Source organism: Melanerpes formicivorus, unplaced genomic scaffold (genome assembly GCF_026170545.1).
Source record: "Melanerpes formicivorus ecotype bairdi unplaced genomic scaffold, bMelFor1.0.p_v2 SCAF_11, whole genome shotgun sequence".
Lineage (NCBI taxonomy): Eukaryota > Metazoa > Chordata > Aves > Piciformes > Picidae > Melanerpes > Melanerpes formicivorus.
This window is the reverse complement of record NW_027142363.1, coordinates 13,402,620-13,415,264: the sequence shown is the minus strand read 5'-3', so window position 1 is coordinate 13,415,264 and position 12,645 is coordinate 13,402,620. Positions and strand designations below refer to the sequence as shown.

Below are 12,645 nucleotides of genomic sequence, written 5' to 3'. Positions count from 1 at the left end.
CATTATTTTGGAATGCTTTAATTTAAAAGTTAACAATAAGCACTAGCACAATCCTTTATCCCACACCACCTTTTTATTCCTTAAAAAAATATTAACACCCGGTACTTTTATATGTTTAGAAGCACAAACTACTACCTCCTATGCAAATAAAAGAAGAAAAGGCAACAGAAAGTAGTTTGTCCAAGGGCTGTGAAATATGAAAAGGAAATAAGAGTTATAGCACAGGGAAAATGCTATGCCTCCTCTTTTTGCTTTCTTTCCTGGATCCTTTCTGTTCTCCTCATGACTGAATTGCTTCCAAATCACTCTTCCTTTCTCTTGAGCACTTCCTGCTACCATCATTTCCCTATCTCCAATAGCCAGTCTTCGTAGCGTCATCACATCCCAGTAACGTTACTTAAAAGTTCTGCATGTACTAATTCTTTTAGGAAGCACAAGTCAGATGCACCAAGAAGAAAATTCAACACTGGCAGATAAAGAGTAGATTGAACCACAGGGGGAAAGGGAGGGAGGGAAATCAAATCAGATTGCAAGCAGCCTCTGGAAGTCACCCAGTCCAATTCTCCCTTCCCTCCAACACACATTCAGAGCAGGGCTAAACAGATCATGTTTCCTAGAAACTTCTTGTGCTTTTAAAATCTCCAAAGACAGATTCCACAGTCTCCCTGAGTCCTTTTTGCAGAGTTTGGTTACCTTCACTATGTACACTTCCCCCCCACTCCAGTATTTGGACAGTATTTCCCTTGTTGCAGCTTGTGTCTGCTGTGTCGCTGTGCTCATAAGAAACTAGTTTCATCTTTTCCACACTCTTTAGGTAGCAGAAAAGAGCAACAGGATTTCAAGTTAACCCACTCTGTAAGGCTATTTCCTTCAGCTTCCCCATCTATGTCAGCTGCTCTAGGTCTCTACCCATCTTGACAGCCATTCTGTAGACTTGCTCCAATATGCCAGTGTCATTCATGCAGCAGAGAGCCCCAAACTGGACACAACAGTCCATGTCTAGTCTCACAATGACCAATAGCAGAGAAGAACCACTGGCCTCAAATTGCTGGCTGAATTCTCAACCATATAGCCCAGCAGACAGGACTTTTCCACCACAAGAGTGCACTGCTGACTCACATTAAACTTTTAGTCCACCAGCACCACAAGGTGCTTTCCTATGAGCAATCCTCCAGCTTGTTCACCTGCATAGGGAATTTCCAACACAGGTGCAGAACTTTGCAGTTGCCTTTGTTGAATTCCCATGAGGTTTCCTTCAGCCCTTTACTCCAACCTGCAAAGGTCTCAACAGCCCCCCTCCAGAATATCAATGATTCCTGCCAATTTGACATCATTGTGAATCTACTGAGTTCATTTTGTGGAATCATCTAGGCCATGAACAAAGGCACTAACCTTTACTGTTCTTGATATTGCTCAGCAGCCCAGCCAGTTTTGAGAACTATCTCCTAGTCTACCTATGCAAATCATACCTCACAAACTTCACTATCATGATATTATGGCAGTCCACATTGGAAACTTTGCCAAAATGAAGGCCCACAGAACTGGTCATCTCGCTGTAAAAGGCAATGAGGTTGCAAAATGCATGATTTGCCCTCAGTAAATCCATGATGGTTGTTCCTAATTACCTTGACTATCAGGGTTTTCAGGTGGCTTCCAAGCAGATTTCTCCATGGTCTTCCCAGGGACTGAAGCTACACTGACCAGCCTGTAGTTCAGATCTTCCTTTCTGCCCATCCTAAATAAGGACATGATGACTCCCTTTTTCCAGGCATCAGGAACCATCGATGCCACCACCTTTTGGAGATATCATTCATTGCAAGGCCAACTTCATCAATTAGCCAGCTTCCTCTGATAAAGCTCACCTGGTTCCATAGCCTTTGCTTAAATGGTCCCTTTATTCAGTCACTTTTTATTACAGGTAATGAACACTTCCCTCACCAAGATTACCACTTGGCTCTGGGATGTAGGAGCCACAACTCACCAGTAAAAAAAAAAAAATAATCAAAATATAAAAAAGTAGTGAGGATACTCAGTACCACAGTAAGTTGTGCCTCTCATATCTCATGTTCTGTGCTACCAAGCATCTGCTCCACTGAGCAGCAGGCTCCCATTTTTTTAGTAGCTGCTGCTACTGTGCTTACAGAAGGTCTTCTGGTTGTCCTTCATCAGGCCTTGCCTGTTATAACTCCAGCTGAGTTCTGCCCTTCAGATCCATCCTACATGGCCAGAGAGTGTGCCTATATTCCTGCTGGACTGCTCATCCCTGCTTCCATCTAGTATGTGAACTTTTTTGGTGCATTTGCTCTTTTACCTTAAGAGCTGCAAGCTCTCTAGTTGTAAAGTTTAAACCCTTGGTTAGTTCAAATATACACTCTGGCCACAACTTAGTTCCATAGGAATAGTCTGCAGCAAGAAGTTCTTACAGGAACCGTAAGTTTCAAAACCAAACCCAAATTCTTTTCCATAGAGTACTACTGATCTAAGAAAGAAAAACAGAATATAAGTGAAGATAATCTACACAGCACAGGCTAATGATCAGCCTCTTTCCTGCATCCCCTCTCTCTCTCCTTGATCTGAAAGTCATGTCTAGAAATTTGGACATTTTTCAGTATTTTAAGAGCTGTCAGTGTAGCATTCTATTGTACAATGTCCAACCCTGCTAAAAAAAAACCCTAAATCATTAAAAACAAATAAATACATAAATTCAATGTCTTTAAAACATGTTTCTGAGTTAGGAGTGAGTTGAAAACAACAGCAAACATCACACTTGATTATACGATTATCACGCTTGACCTTCATCAAGACATTTCAGATACAATCAGCCAGCTAAAAATCTTGCTTGAAACAATCTAGGAAGAGCAAAATTGGTACCTTTCTCCATCAGAAAAATTTACAGATTCTTCTACATTACTGGTGGTAGAATCATTTGCACGTGCTACTGCCTGGGGAATTGAAGCTTTTAACTGTGCGATTTCCGCTTTGAGCTCTTCACACTGACAGGCAAGTTGATTTTTTTCCACTTCTAGGAGTTCAATCTGTCAAGTGAATAAAAGTTAATTTTATCTATCAAATAAAATTGTGGTGGATTGAGATAAGACAACTTACACAGATTTGAATAATTTAACTTTGTTGACTGCTTTTCATTTTCAGTGAGATTTTAAAGGTAGGACAACCTAGACAAGCTGCTTTAAAATGACCATCTGTCAGCTGAACCAGTATGGCTGTGGTCCCTCTAAACCTGCTCAGTCTTTCAGTGTTGGACTAGATGATCTAAAAGGTCTTCTCCTATGCAAGTAATTCTGCAATTCTGTTGTAGTCAGACATTCAGAGCCCTGCAGTCTCTCTCAAGTTTGCTTATTTCTGTCTATGGAAGCAAAAAAAACCCCAAAAGCTCCTAGGGTAGTTTAGCGTTTCTTCCTCCTTTTCGGTGGCTTGATTAATTAGTGCACTGAACTATACAGCACGTGTGCTAAAGCCGCTAGGAAACACGCATTAAAAACCCACTGACTTTTAATTGGAGGGATTGTCACTGTTTTAACAAACTTACCTCACTTTTGTATCTGTCTCTTTCAATGCTGCACTTGTCCAGCTGCCTGAAAACATCGTCCAGTTGCACAGCAATTTCATCTACCTCGCTCTTACTCTCACCATCAGCACACCTGCTGCATTCAGTTTTCAGGTTCTGGAGGGTATTGCATTGTTCCTTCAATTTTGCTATTTCTTCTAAGGCCTGCTCATAGCGAATGGTCACTTCGGCCAAGCTTTTTTCATGAACATTTTCTTCTTCAAAGGAAACTGTCTCAGTTGACTGATGGCACATTTCTTTTTTTACATATTTGTTATTCATTTCCACAATCCTCTCTTCCAGTGTTTCTACTTGTTTGGTTAATACTTCACATTTGTTTTGGTACCTTTCTTTTTCTTTGTTTACTAAATGCAGCTGATTTTTCAGTTCATTTTCAAGATCTACAGATGGCTTAGAAACATCATTAACACTGTGCTGTTCAGTTTCCATCTCTGCCCTGGGAACTGGAATATCTGTGTCATCTTCCACCTCTTCCTTTTTAACAACTAAGTTTGGGAGCTCTGTCTGTGTTGCTGATGTCAGCTGTTCACTTCTTGATTCTGGCGTGGCTGCACTGCCAGATTCTCTGGCATCGCAGTTTTCTTTCTGCGTCTCCTCTTGATCCAAATTAATACATTCAGCTTTTACTGCAGGAGTAGTATCAGGATCTGCTGAAGGCTTTGGAGTACTGCTCTCCTCTAAAATAATGACATCTTCATCATCATCATCATCGTGGCTGTTGCATGCTTTGTCATTCAATCGAGGCTTTTTTGAAGACACAGGCGTCACGCAACTAGGTGTCCTCCGTTTAAGACTGAGAAGCAAGACAAAGTGATTATTGTATTGCTCAAATACTGCAAAGCCATGTGTTTCAAAGTTAGTTTAGTGTTTCTGTAAGTACTATTAAAAACCTACCACTCAGTAACTAGAAAGGTATGTCTCCTTATAACAGTATTTTAAGACATGCAGCCAGAGTAAATTCCTTTACTGTAGAAACGAATGGCAGAACATCCAAACACTAAATTATTACCTTCACACATTATTTTTAGACTGACTGACTTAGTACTTGCAGGAACATCCTTCCTGCACCTTAACCAACCGATGGTAGGTAAAACATACTGAAGAGTGTGGTTAACACAGTATAGTCTTTTCCTAAACAGACAAACCACCAACCAATTTTGCTTGTTTGCACTCCACAAGGTTTCTAGGTACCATTAATCATATTGCCTAAAGCGACATAGAATATTAGCAGCTGTCACCTGAAGACGAGACTATACCAAACACCACAGTTTTCATTACCAAGTTACTAATCTCAGAAATAAAGATAAACTCTACTTTGTACAGGCATACTAACCTGTTGTCAGAATCACAATGAGGTGAAGATACTGATCTACTTAAAATAAGAATAGGTCTTTTTATGGAAGTATTTGATGTTTCTGGTAAAAGTGATCTTGGAACAGCTTCCTTTCCACTGACAGCTGAGAACGTTTTGAAGTCTCTACTTGAAGAAACAGGTGTTTTTAAAAACATTTCATTACTTATCTGTAAGATAATGTTAGTTAAGAATGAGAAGAAACAGACATTAGTGAATTCTTCTGAGTAGGTTTAAGGAGTTGTGCTAACTACCTGCCAACACCTAAAATTCTGACCAACACTTTTTTGGTGTACTATAAGGATATCCTTGAACCCAGGCTCAGTACTTTAAGAAAAGCTAAGTATGCTCCATGTTACAGAGCCCATCTTTGCTTAACTTCACAACTGCAAAACCCCTCCCCTCAAACTCTACTGATATATGTGAAGCATTTCCTTCGTGTTGGTTTAAGACATAAAACATTAGAAAGCAGCAAGTTCTATATCACAATTAGACTTGACAGATTTTTCAGAGGACTTTGAATACTGTAAACCAGCTGCACACTCCATGCACAGATCTACTGCTGGCAGAAAGCAGCTTTCTGAACGTACAAGACTCTCTTTAGATACAGCTGGTTTAAAGTACTGTGCAGAATCTCAAGCAAGGGCTTTTCCCAAGGAGTATCTCTGTCTGAAGTTTGATCATCATACACAAAGTACGGACCAGCCATCTATGTTAAAGCTGCTCATAATTAATTCAGTTTGTCTAAAATGAACAATACTTTACTTTTAGAAATTCCTTTTGTAATTGGGTAAAAATAATGGCAGAAAAGTTAATACAATGAAGTATCTAGGTTAAGACAGCACAGGCACAATCTCCTCACCAGACAGAATGATTTTAGGTTAGCATTTGAAAGCAACTTAAGCTAAATCACACTTGAAAAATCTGCTTTTGAGCTACAGTACATTCTCTTAACTCAACCATGTTGATTTGCATCTGAATTTAATTTGATTGCCTCCTTGCAAAAGCACAGCGACTACAAGTCTGTCTTATATGAGTGACTGAGATCCAGTACTATTTAGTAAGAGGGCTCTGCCCCTCTCAAACTCTTAAGTACTACATAGGAAGCAACGGTGTATTTTCAATCGTTGGACTGCAAAGATGGTGCATTTTTCCTTAACCAATACTGACCATAACCTTACAACCATCAAAAGAAACCAGGATTTTAAACTACTCACTTGGCCAGTAACTAAAGCAATCAAACTGCATAGCATTGCTGCCAGCAGAAACAACTATGCAACCCAAGTCAATTTCCTATCAACTTCAGTAGTTACCTGGTGGCTGTACTCCAGACGCTTCTTCAGTTTTTCCCTGTCTCTGCACAGCAGCGAGGAAAAACAAATTAAGAGCTTAGATTAAAAATGGTGATTCATTGTAAAATCAAACCAACCTCAATCTGAAATGCAAACACAACAGTCCTTATCTCAGCTAGATACAATAAAGTTCTAATGAACATGTTCTGATCTACTGAATGACAAAATTTCCTGAATGAATTTAGAAACCAGTAGTGCTTAAATAGTTTAGCTTGAAACAAGTTCTCTTAGCTTTATTTTGAAAAATTGAGAAAACCCCCAAACTCTCACTGCCAGAATGCTAGCCAGCAGTAGTTAAAATTACCCAAGTCAGGCTTTTTTTTCCCCATACACCTTTGTTAAGAATCCTCTTAAATTGAGGTATTCAGCTGCTTCGAAGTGGACTTTAAAAAAGCCCAGTTACATAGGCAACATCTCCCAAAAAACCTAGTATCTTGCTTCTCTAACATCCCAAACTATCCTCACACTGCATACCTACTATGAAACTATGCCCCTCTAAGAGCTGTACTCAAACACCAATTGCTGCATTGCTCCTCTTAGTGATTAAATGAGAGGCTGCTTTCATTATGACTTAGATAATTTTTACTTAGGAGGCCAAACTGATATTAAGCCAAAGATACAAATTTGACTATAATGCCAAGATGCTAGTAACAGAGAAAAGAACAGTGCTATTCATTCATTCATGGCTATGATCAAGTCTTTATTTCAGGGCACTGGTCTCTGGCTGGATATATTCCTGCAATTATACCACAGGCAACAGAACTGCGTAACTATGCATCTAGTTTTCACGTTCCTTTTCTAGTGTTGAGACACTTCAGAAAGCCTCTGGTACTCACTTTTTTTTGTAAGTTTTCTCGTATGTAGGATGTATTAGATCATCATCTTCTGGTTCTTCTGGCACATTACAATTCCTAAGATAAGGAGAGAAAAAAAAACACAACAAAATCCAACAATTAAAACCAAGCCACAGCATGACAGAAGCATCCATGCTTATTAGTGATTAAATATGAACTAAAAGCAGTATTTAGATATTCATTAGAATCCAATTTTACCTGAACTGTGGGTCAGGGTTCAATGAGCAGTACCACTTCTCTGGCAAGTGCTCTATTCCATCAGGCAGCTTTCGCCACTTCAGACATGCATCACACTGTACCCATGTCTGATCAGGCTGTTTTCTGTAATGGAAAAAAAATGTACAGAATATTCATATGAGAAGTTCCTTTTCATGACTGAGTGTAAAACAGTAATGGAAGTATGTAAAATTCTTCTATTAAGAAGTGATACTCACTGTATCTCCTCAACTGGCAAAGCTAAAGGATATTCTTCATTTTTCTTGGTTTTCATTTCGTTCCAGTAATCATTAAGCTTTTCTCCTAATGCAGCTATTGTAAGCCTAAAAAGAAAGGGTTTTTTTGAAAGACCACATTTCATAATCAAATCCCAGCATAGAACGAACCTGACAGTAAAAGAACCTTACACTGGTCTCCTCTCACAGGTAATCAATGACAGAACAAGAGGGAATGGCCTCAAGCTGCAACTGCAACTAATCTGCCAGGTTTAGACTGGACTTCAGGAAAAAAACCCAAAACTTTTCACAGCAAGAGTGGTCAGGCATTGGAATGGGCTGCCCAGGGAGGTGATTGAGTCACCAACCCTGGATGTGTTTAAAGGTTGTTCAGATGTGGTGCTTGAGGATGTGGTTTAGGGGTCAACTTTGTAGAGCAGGGTTATCAATTGGACTTGATGATCCTGAGGGTCTCTTCCAACCTGAATGTTTCTGTGATTCTATGAATAAATAGAAATATTAGTGTTTACATGCTTTTATATTTGTGCAACAGTAAGCTTTTCACTTTTAGAAAACCCTAGAAATTAGGAGTTGTTGGAAGTTGTGTTTGTCAGCAAGCAAATTGCTGGGAATGTAAGTTGGAACACAGACTAAAGACTAAAATCAAGACCACTCACTGTGAACGCACAGTGCAAACCCCAAAGCTATGTCACTAGTTCAATCTCAATCATAGAAGAAACAAACACAAAACTACTTCTGTCAGTCTAGTGCCCAGCTGTGTATTGGGCCAATCACCCTGTATATCCATTAACTTTGTGACTACTCTAAGCTGATGTACAACACTACTACATGGAGCCTGCAAACATATGATCACTTTAACATAGTATAAAGTCTGCCTGCAGACCAAAAGCAGGCCAGTCTTACCCTAGGTTGTTTTAGCTAGCTGTTTCCTGATCAGGTTTCATTGGACAGTTCAATGACTACTAGAGCTAGCATGCACAGAAGTGAGTAGTGCCAGAAGTAAAACAAGCCCCACAGGTGAGATGGAGATAAGACTGCCTCTTGTAACCATGCTGAATTTACCTCAGGGTAAAGTGGATGGGTAACCAGAGCCTGAAAGTCAGCCCCTCCCTGCCTGGCCTATTTCAACACCTGCACCACGACTGCCCTTGAACACAAATGTTTGTGCAGTGAACTAGTCTGACCTAGAGAGTTTCAATTTAGGCAGCACGCCTCTGAACACAAGTCATCAAATTCTGTGCCAAAACCCACAAGTGCCACAAGGGCAGAAATGAGCAGCAATGCATGGATGGGATCACACCACTCTTCTGAGGAGGGAAGAAGGCAGGTCAGCTTATGCTGATCATAAAATTACAGCATCAAGTTTTATGTTGTTTTGGGCTCCAATGTTACTTTCTAAAAATCTTTTCAAAAAAGCCTGTATAAAAATCTTTGAAGTGTTGTGTTCCTATGTCCCCATTACAAGAGTTTTTAAAAAGGAAACAAATAAAATGCATTCAACACTACTTGTGCCAGCCTGTGGAAACATAGTACAAACCCTGGTCAGCACAAATGATTATCCGATGGCATCCTAACTCCTTCCCCCTTGCCAAGAAACAGTTCAGGGAACATCTGCATTGAAAAAAACGAATATAAGCTATTTTCCAGTTTGACCAGTTCCCTGATCTGCATTACCAGGTAGTCTCATTAATGGCTTTGCTAGAGCAATGGTGGTAAAAACACTGGAACTCCTTAAGGCTGCAAGATTACTGCCAAGAGCAGCACAAATTGAGTACCACTTAAAAGACGCAGGCAGACTGAACTGCAGTGGCTGTAGCAGCTATCAGTCTCACTGCTCTGCCTCCAGAGGGCTGGCATTTCAACAGGCAAGAATGACCAGATTTATCTTGCTATACCCCCTCAATTGCTGCAATTAACACCTCTGTTTATCACAGCACTCTGGTGTGGTTCTGGGTTATCTTTATATGCAGAGTTTCCGTACAAATCAGCAGTTCAGAAAAGGTGTTGTATAGACAGTTCAGACTGCCAGTGGAAGCTGAAGCCCAGCAGGCTGAAAGGCAAAATATGCAGCTTGAAAAAGGTAATGACTTCTGCCAAAGTTTACCTCACCTATGTTTGCAAGTCAATGCCCTAAATTTCTAAGTCCACATTGAAAGCAAGTGTCAGGGCACACAGAAAGAAAGAGCCTTCTCCTTCAAGTACGTATGGTCAAAAGACCTATAATAAAGGACAGAGACAAACCCTACTGACAAGGGAAGCAGTGCTAAGAATGAACCTGGCCAGGCACATCAACTGGCAAAGACAAGTGAAGTGTAAGAACGTTTATTTTTTCAGTTGGGAGGATAAGGAAAAGGGACAAGCACAAAGTCATAAAACCTACCCAACTGGCATTAACAAAGACAATAACCAGAAACAAAGCCTGTCAGTCAGATTGTTGGATACCAGTCAAAGGTACCAGGAGGACAGAGGGGCTGTGCTACTACTCATGGGATCCACAAATGTGTATGTGCTTGTGAATTGCCATGCATGTGAGCTTCTATCTCTACCAGATAAAAAGCAGGAATGAGACCTGAATGTCTGTGCTTTAGGCAACTCCTACATACAGGTGCACCATGTTTGTGGCAGTCTGTGTACCCAGCCATGCCAGTGCCCTTTTTGCCTGTCTCTGGGACCTGAACTCAGCTTCACTACTGGTTGAACCTGCAAACAGGAAAGTGCAAAAACTTGCGTGCCTCAGCCTAGGTGGAAACCCTGGGTCCCCAGGCTGGGCTCCAGCAGCTACTGAAGGAGACGGCTGTTCCTCATATCCCTTAAAATGAAGCAGCACAGAAAACAGTCTTGCCATCACAACAGGAAAGTAAGAAAGACAAAGAGGAACAATTCTCAGGGTTTGTATTAAAAAAAACTTCCCTGGACTATCTTTATGCCTCAGCCTGGAAAGTGCTTAGGTAACTCAACCCCTCTAGCCTTTACTTAGAAAAGAAGCCTTTGCTATTCCACAGCAAACACCACTATTCAATAAAAAGTCCACATAAAATTGTACATTTACCTGTATTCATTTGTGTAGTCAAAATCTTGTTTGTTATGAGTTGGTTTGAGGAAGTTGCATTCAATAATCCCAACCACACCAACACCCATGTTGTTTGCCTGGAAGAAATTAAGATTAGGAAAAAACCATATATTCTATGTCAATACTGCAAGAGTTTGCCTGGGGTAATTACAAGCTATAGTAGGTAAAAACAACTTTGTCTTATGACTCCTTTCCAAGAGAAAACTCCCTAGAGCAAGATCCTCCCTCTGGTTCCACCCCTCTTTTTGTCCTGAAAAAATACATTTAGGCCCTTATTTTGTGTATCAAGCTTAGTTTCAAAAACAAACATTGGAACAATGGCATATAATACAACTTTTCAATGCTGCCAAACTAAAATAAGAAGTGGTTTTATAAAGGATACATCAATATTCTAGTTTCCATCTCTGAGTGTTTGGTTTGTTGTTGTTTGTTTGGTAAATCAGCACTGGAGTGGAGATGACTTCTACAGATGTTACAATATGTTTGAGCTTAAATTTCTTACCTTTAACTGACAGCCAACTCTTTCATACGCTTTGATGAGTCTGTTCTTATGGTACATCATTATTCCATAATGATCTTTGTTTCTGCAGTTAAATCCAAAAGTAATTCTTACAGTTTTAGCCTTTTACCAGCTATTAAGGAAAAGTTCTAGTTAATGTCATGTAACACAAAAACATAGCTACTTTGAATAGTCACTCTAAACTGGGTCCTGGAATTTATTATGGATTTTGGTTGTTTGGTGTGCCTTTTTTCTTTTAATACTGAGATGATTCCTTCAGTAAGAGAAAACAAAGAAAGAGCAACACATCCCCATCCAAAAAAAAAAGAAAACAAACCCAACCCATGACTTTAAGTGCAATGTAGAGAGCAGAATCTAGACAGATTACAAAGCTCATTAAATTCAGTGTGCAATGATGTAAATATTAGCAAAGGATACGTTCAAAAATTTTGGCCTATAGATATCACGTTCAATGAAGGCAAGGCTTTTGGAGACAAGCTGTGTTTTCACTTTCTGTCCTCTCAGAATGATCTGCATGGTTGGCTTCAGATACAAGATACTGCAGTAAGCCTATGAAACATACAGTAACTCCTGTTATTAACAAAACCTTCAAAAATGTAGTCTTTTACAACACAGATTGTTTAGGAAGACAAATTCAAGCTTTACTTAAACTTTATGAAATGCAAGGTTTTGCTGGTTTGGGTTTTGGTTTGGAAATGCCAAAAGTGCATAATAAGCAAACATATCTTTCAATTTGTGATATAACTTTTATGAATATGACAAGTTAATCAGATGTCTGAGGATGCAATCTACCATTTAAAATAACTCTCAAATATTCAAGCTTCTTTTTTATCCCCTATTGAGAGCTTAAAAATTTTACTGTCATCTTCAAAGTAACAAATAAAAGCAAGTGTGCTAATTTTGTTCAAAATGACTACATATCACAGATAACAGCCATGCCATCTTCTTATAAGCACATAGACCTATGCATTTTAATTTGCGTTTATCATTATATTTACAACTTTGACCAATTGAAGTGGACACAGAACTTCAGAGACTCTTAGAACAATTGAAGGTTTTAGTTCAACTGTAATAGTATTTCTGAATATTATCCACAAGAAGTGCCCAGAACACCTAGTAATTATAGATGGACTTTCTTACATAAAGAAGCCTTTATGAATGCTACGAATCTCATATATCATGAGCCAATAGTGGAGACATTGGTCACATCAATCAGCCTACAGAAAAGTCTTTTCCCTGTCTGCATCCATATTTTAAAACAATGGAGCTGCTTCCCCATTCCTTTACCTCTCTTCGAAATGAGACTGTCAACCCAAAGCTATCTGTTTTAAAAGATCCACATGGCCCATGTGCATCCACATGTGTGGACCACACATCCCTCTAATTTCTGAAGCTACTGACTGCATTTCCTTCTTGCCCCTTAGTGGGTAATGATGTTAACATTTAACAGCAAGGTGCTG

General features: G+C 39.5%; 1 protein-coding gene across 3 annotated transcripts in view; it reads right to left on the bottom strand.

The window, feature by feature from the left end:
• MORC3 (MORC family CW-type zinc finger 3) overlaps nt 1-12,645 on the bottom strand; it is a 29,925-nt gene that overhangs the window by 3,101 nt on the left and 14,179 nt on the right. For 2 of the 3 annotated variants that reach the window (XM_068144589.1, XM_068144588.1), the window contains exons 7-16: nt 11,603-11,734; nt 11,168-11,287; nt 10,645-10,742; nt 7,578-7,682; nt 7,342-7,464; nt 7,126-7,200; nt 6,251-6,293; nt 4,920-5,107; nt 3,548-4,379; nt 2,872-3,035 (exon numbers count right to left, since the gene is read on the bottom strand). In XM_068144589.1, coding sequence (XP_068000690.1) covers nt 2,872-3,035; nt 3,548-4,379; nt 4,920-5,107; nt 6,251-6,293; nt 7,126-7,200; nt 7,342-7,464; nt 7,578-7,682; nt 10,645-10,742; nt 11,168-11,287; nt 11,603-11,734 — 1,880 coding nt within the window. Of the gene's footprint in view, nt 1-1,625; nt 1,736-2,871; nt 3,036-3,547; nt 4,380-4,919; nt 5,108-6,250; nt 6,294-7,125; nt 7,201-7,341; nt 7,465-7,577; nt 7,683-10,644; nt 10,743-11,167; nt 11,288-11,602; nt 11,735-12,645 lie in introns of all 3 variants that reach the window. The other variant, XM_068144590.1, reaches the window with a different exon arrangement.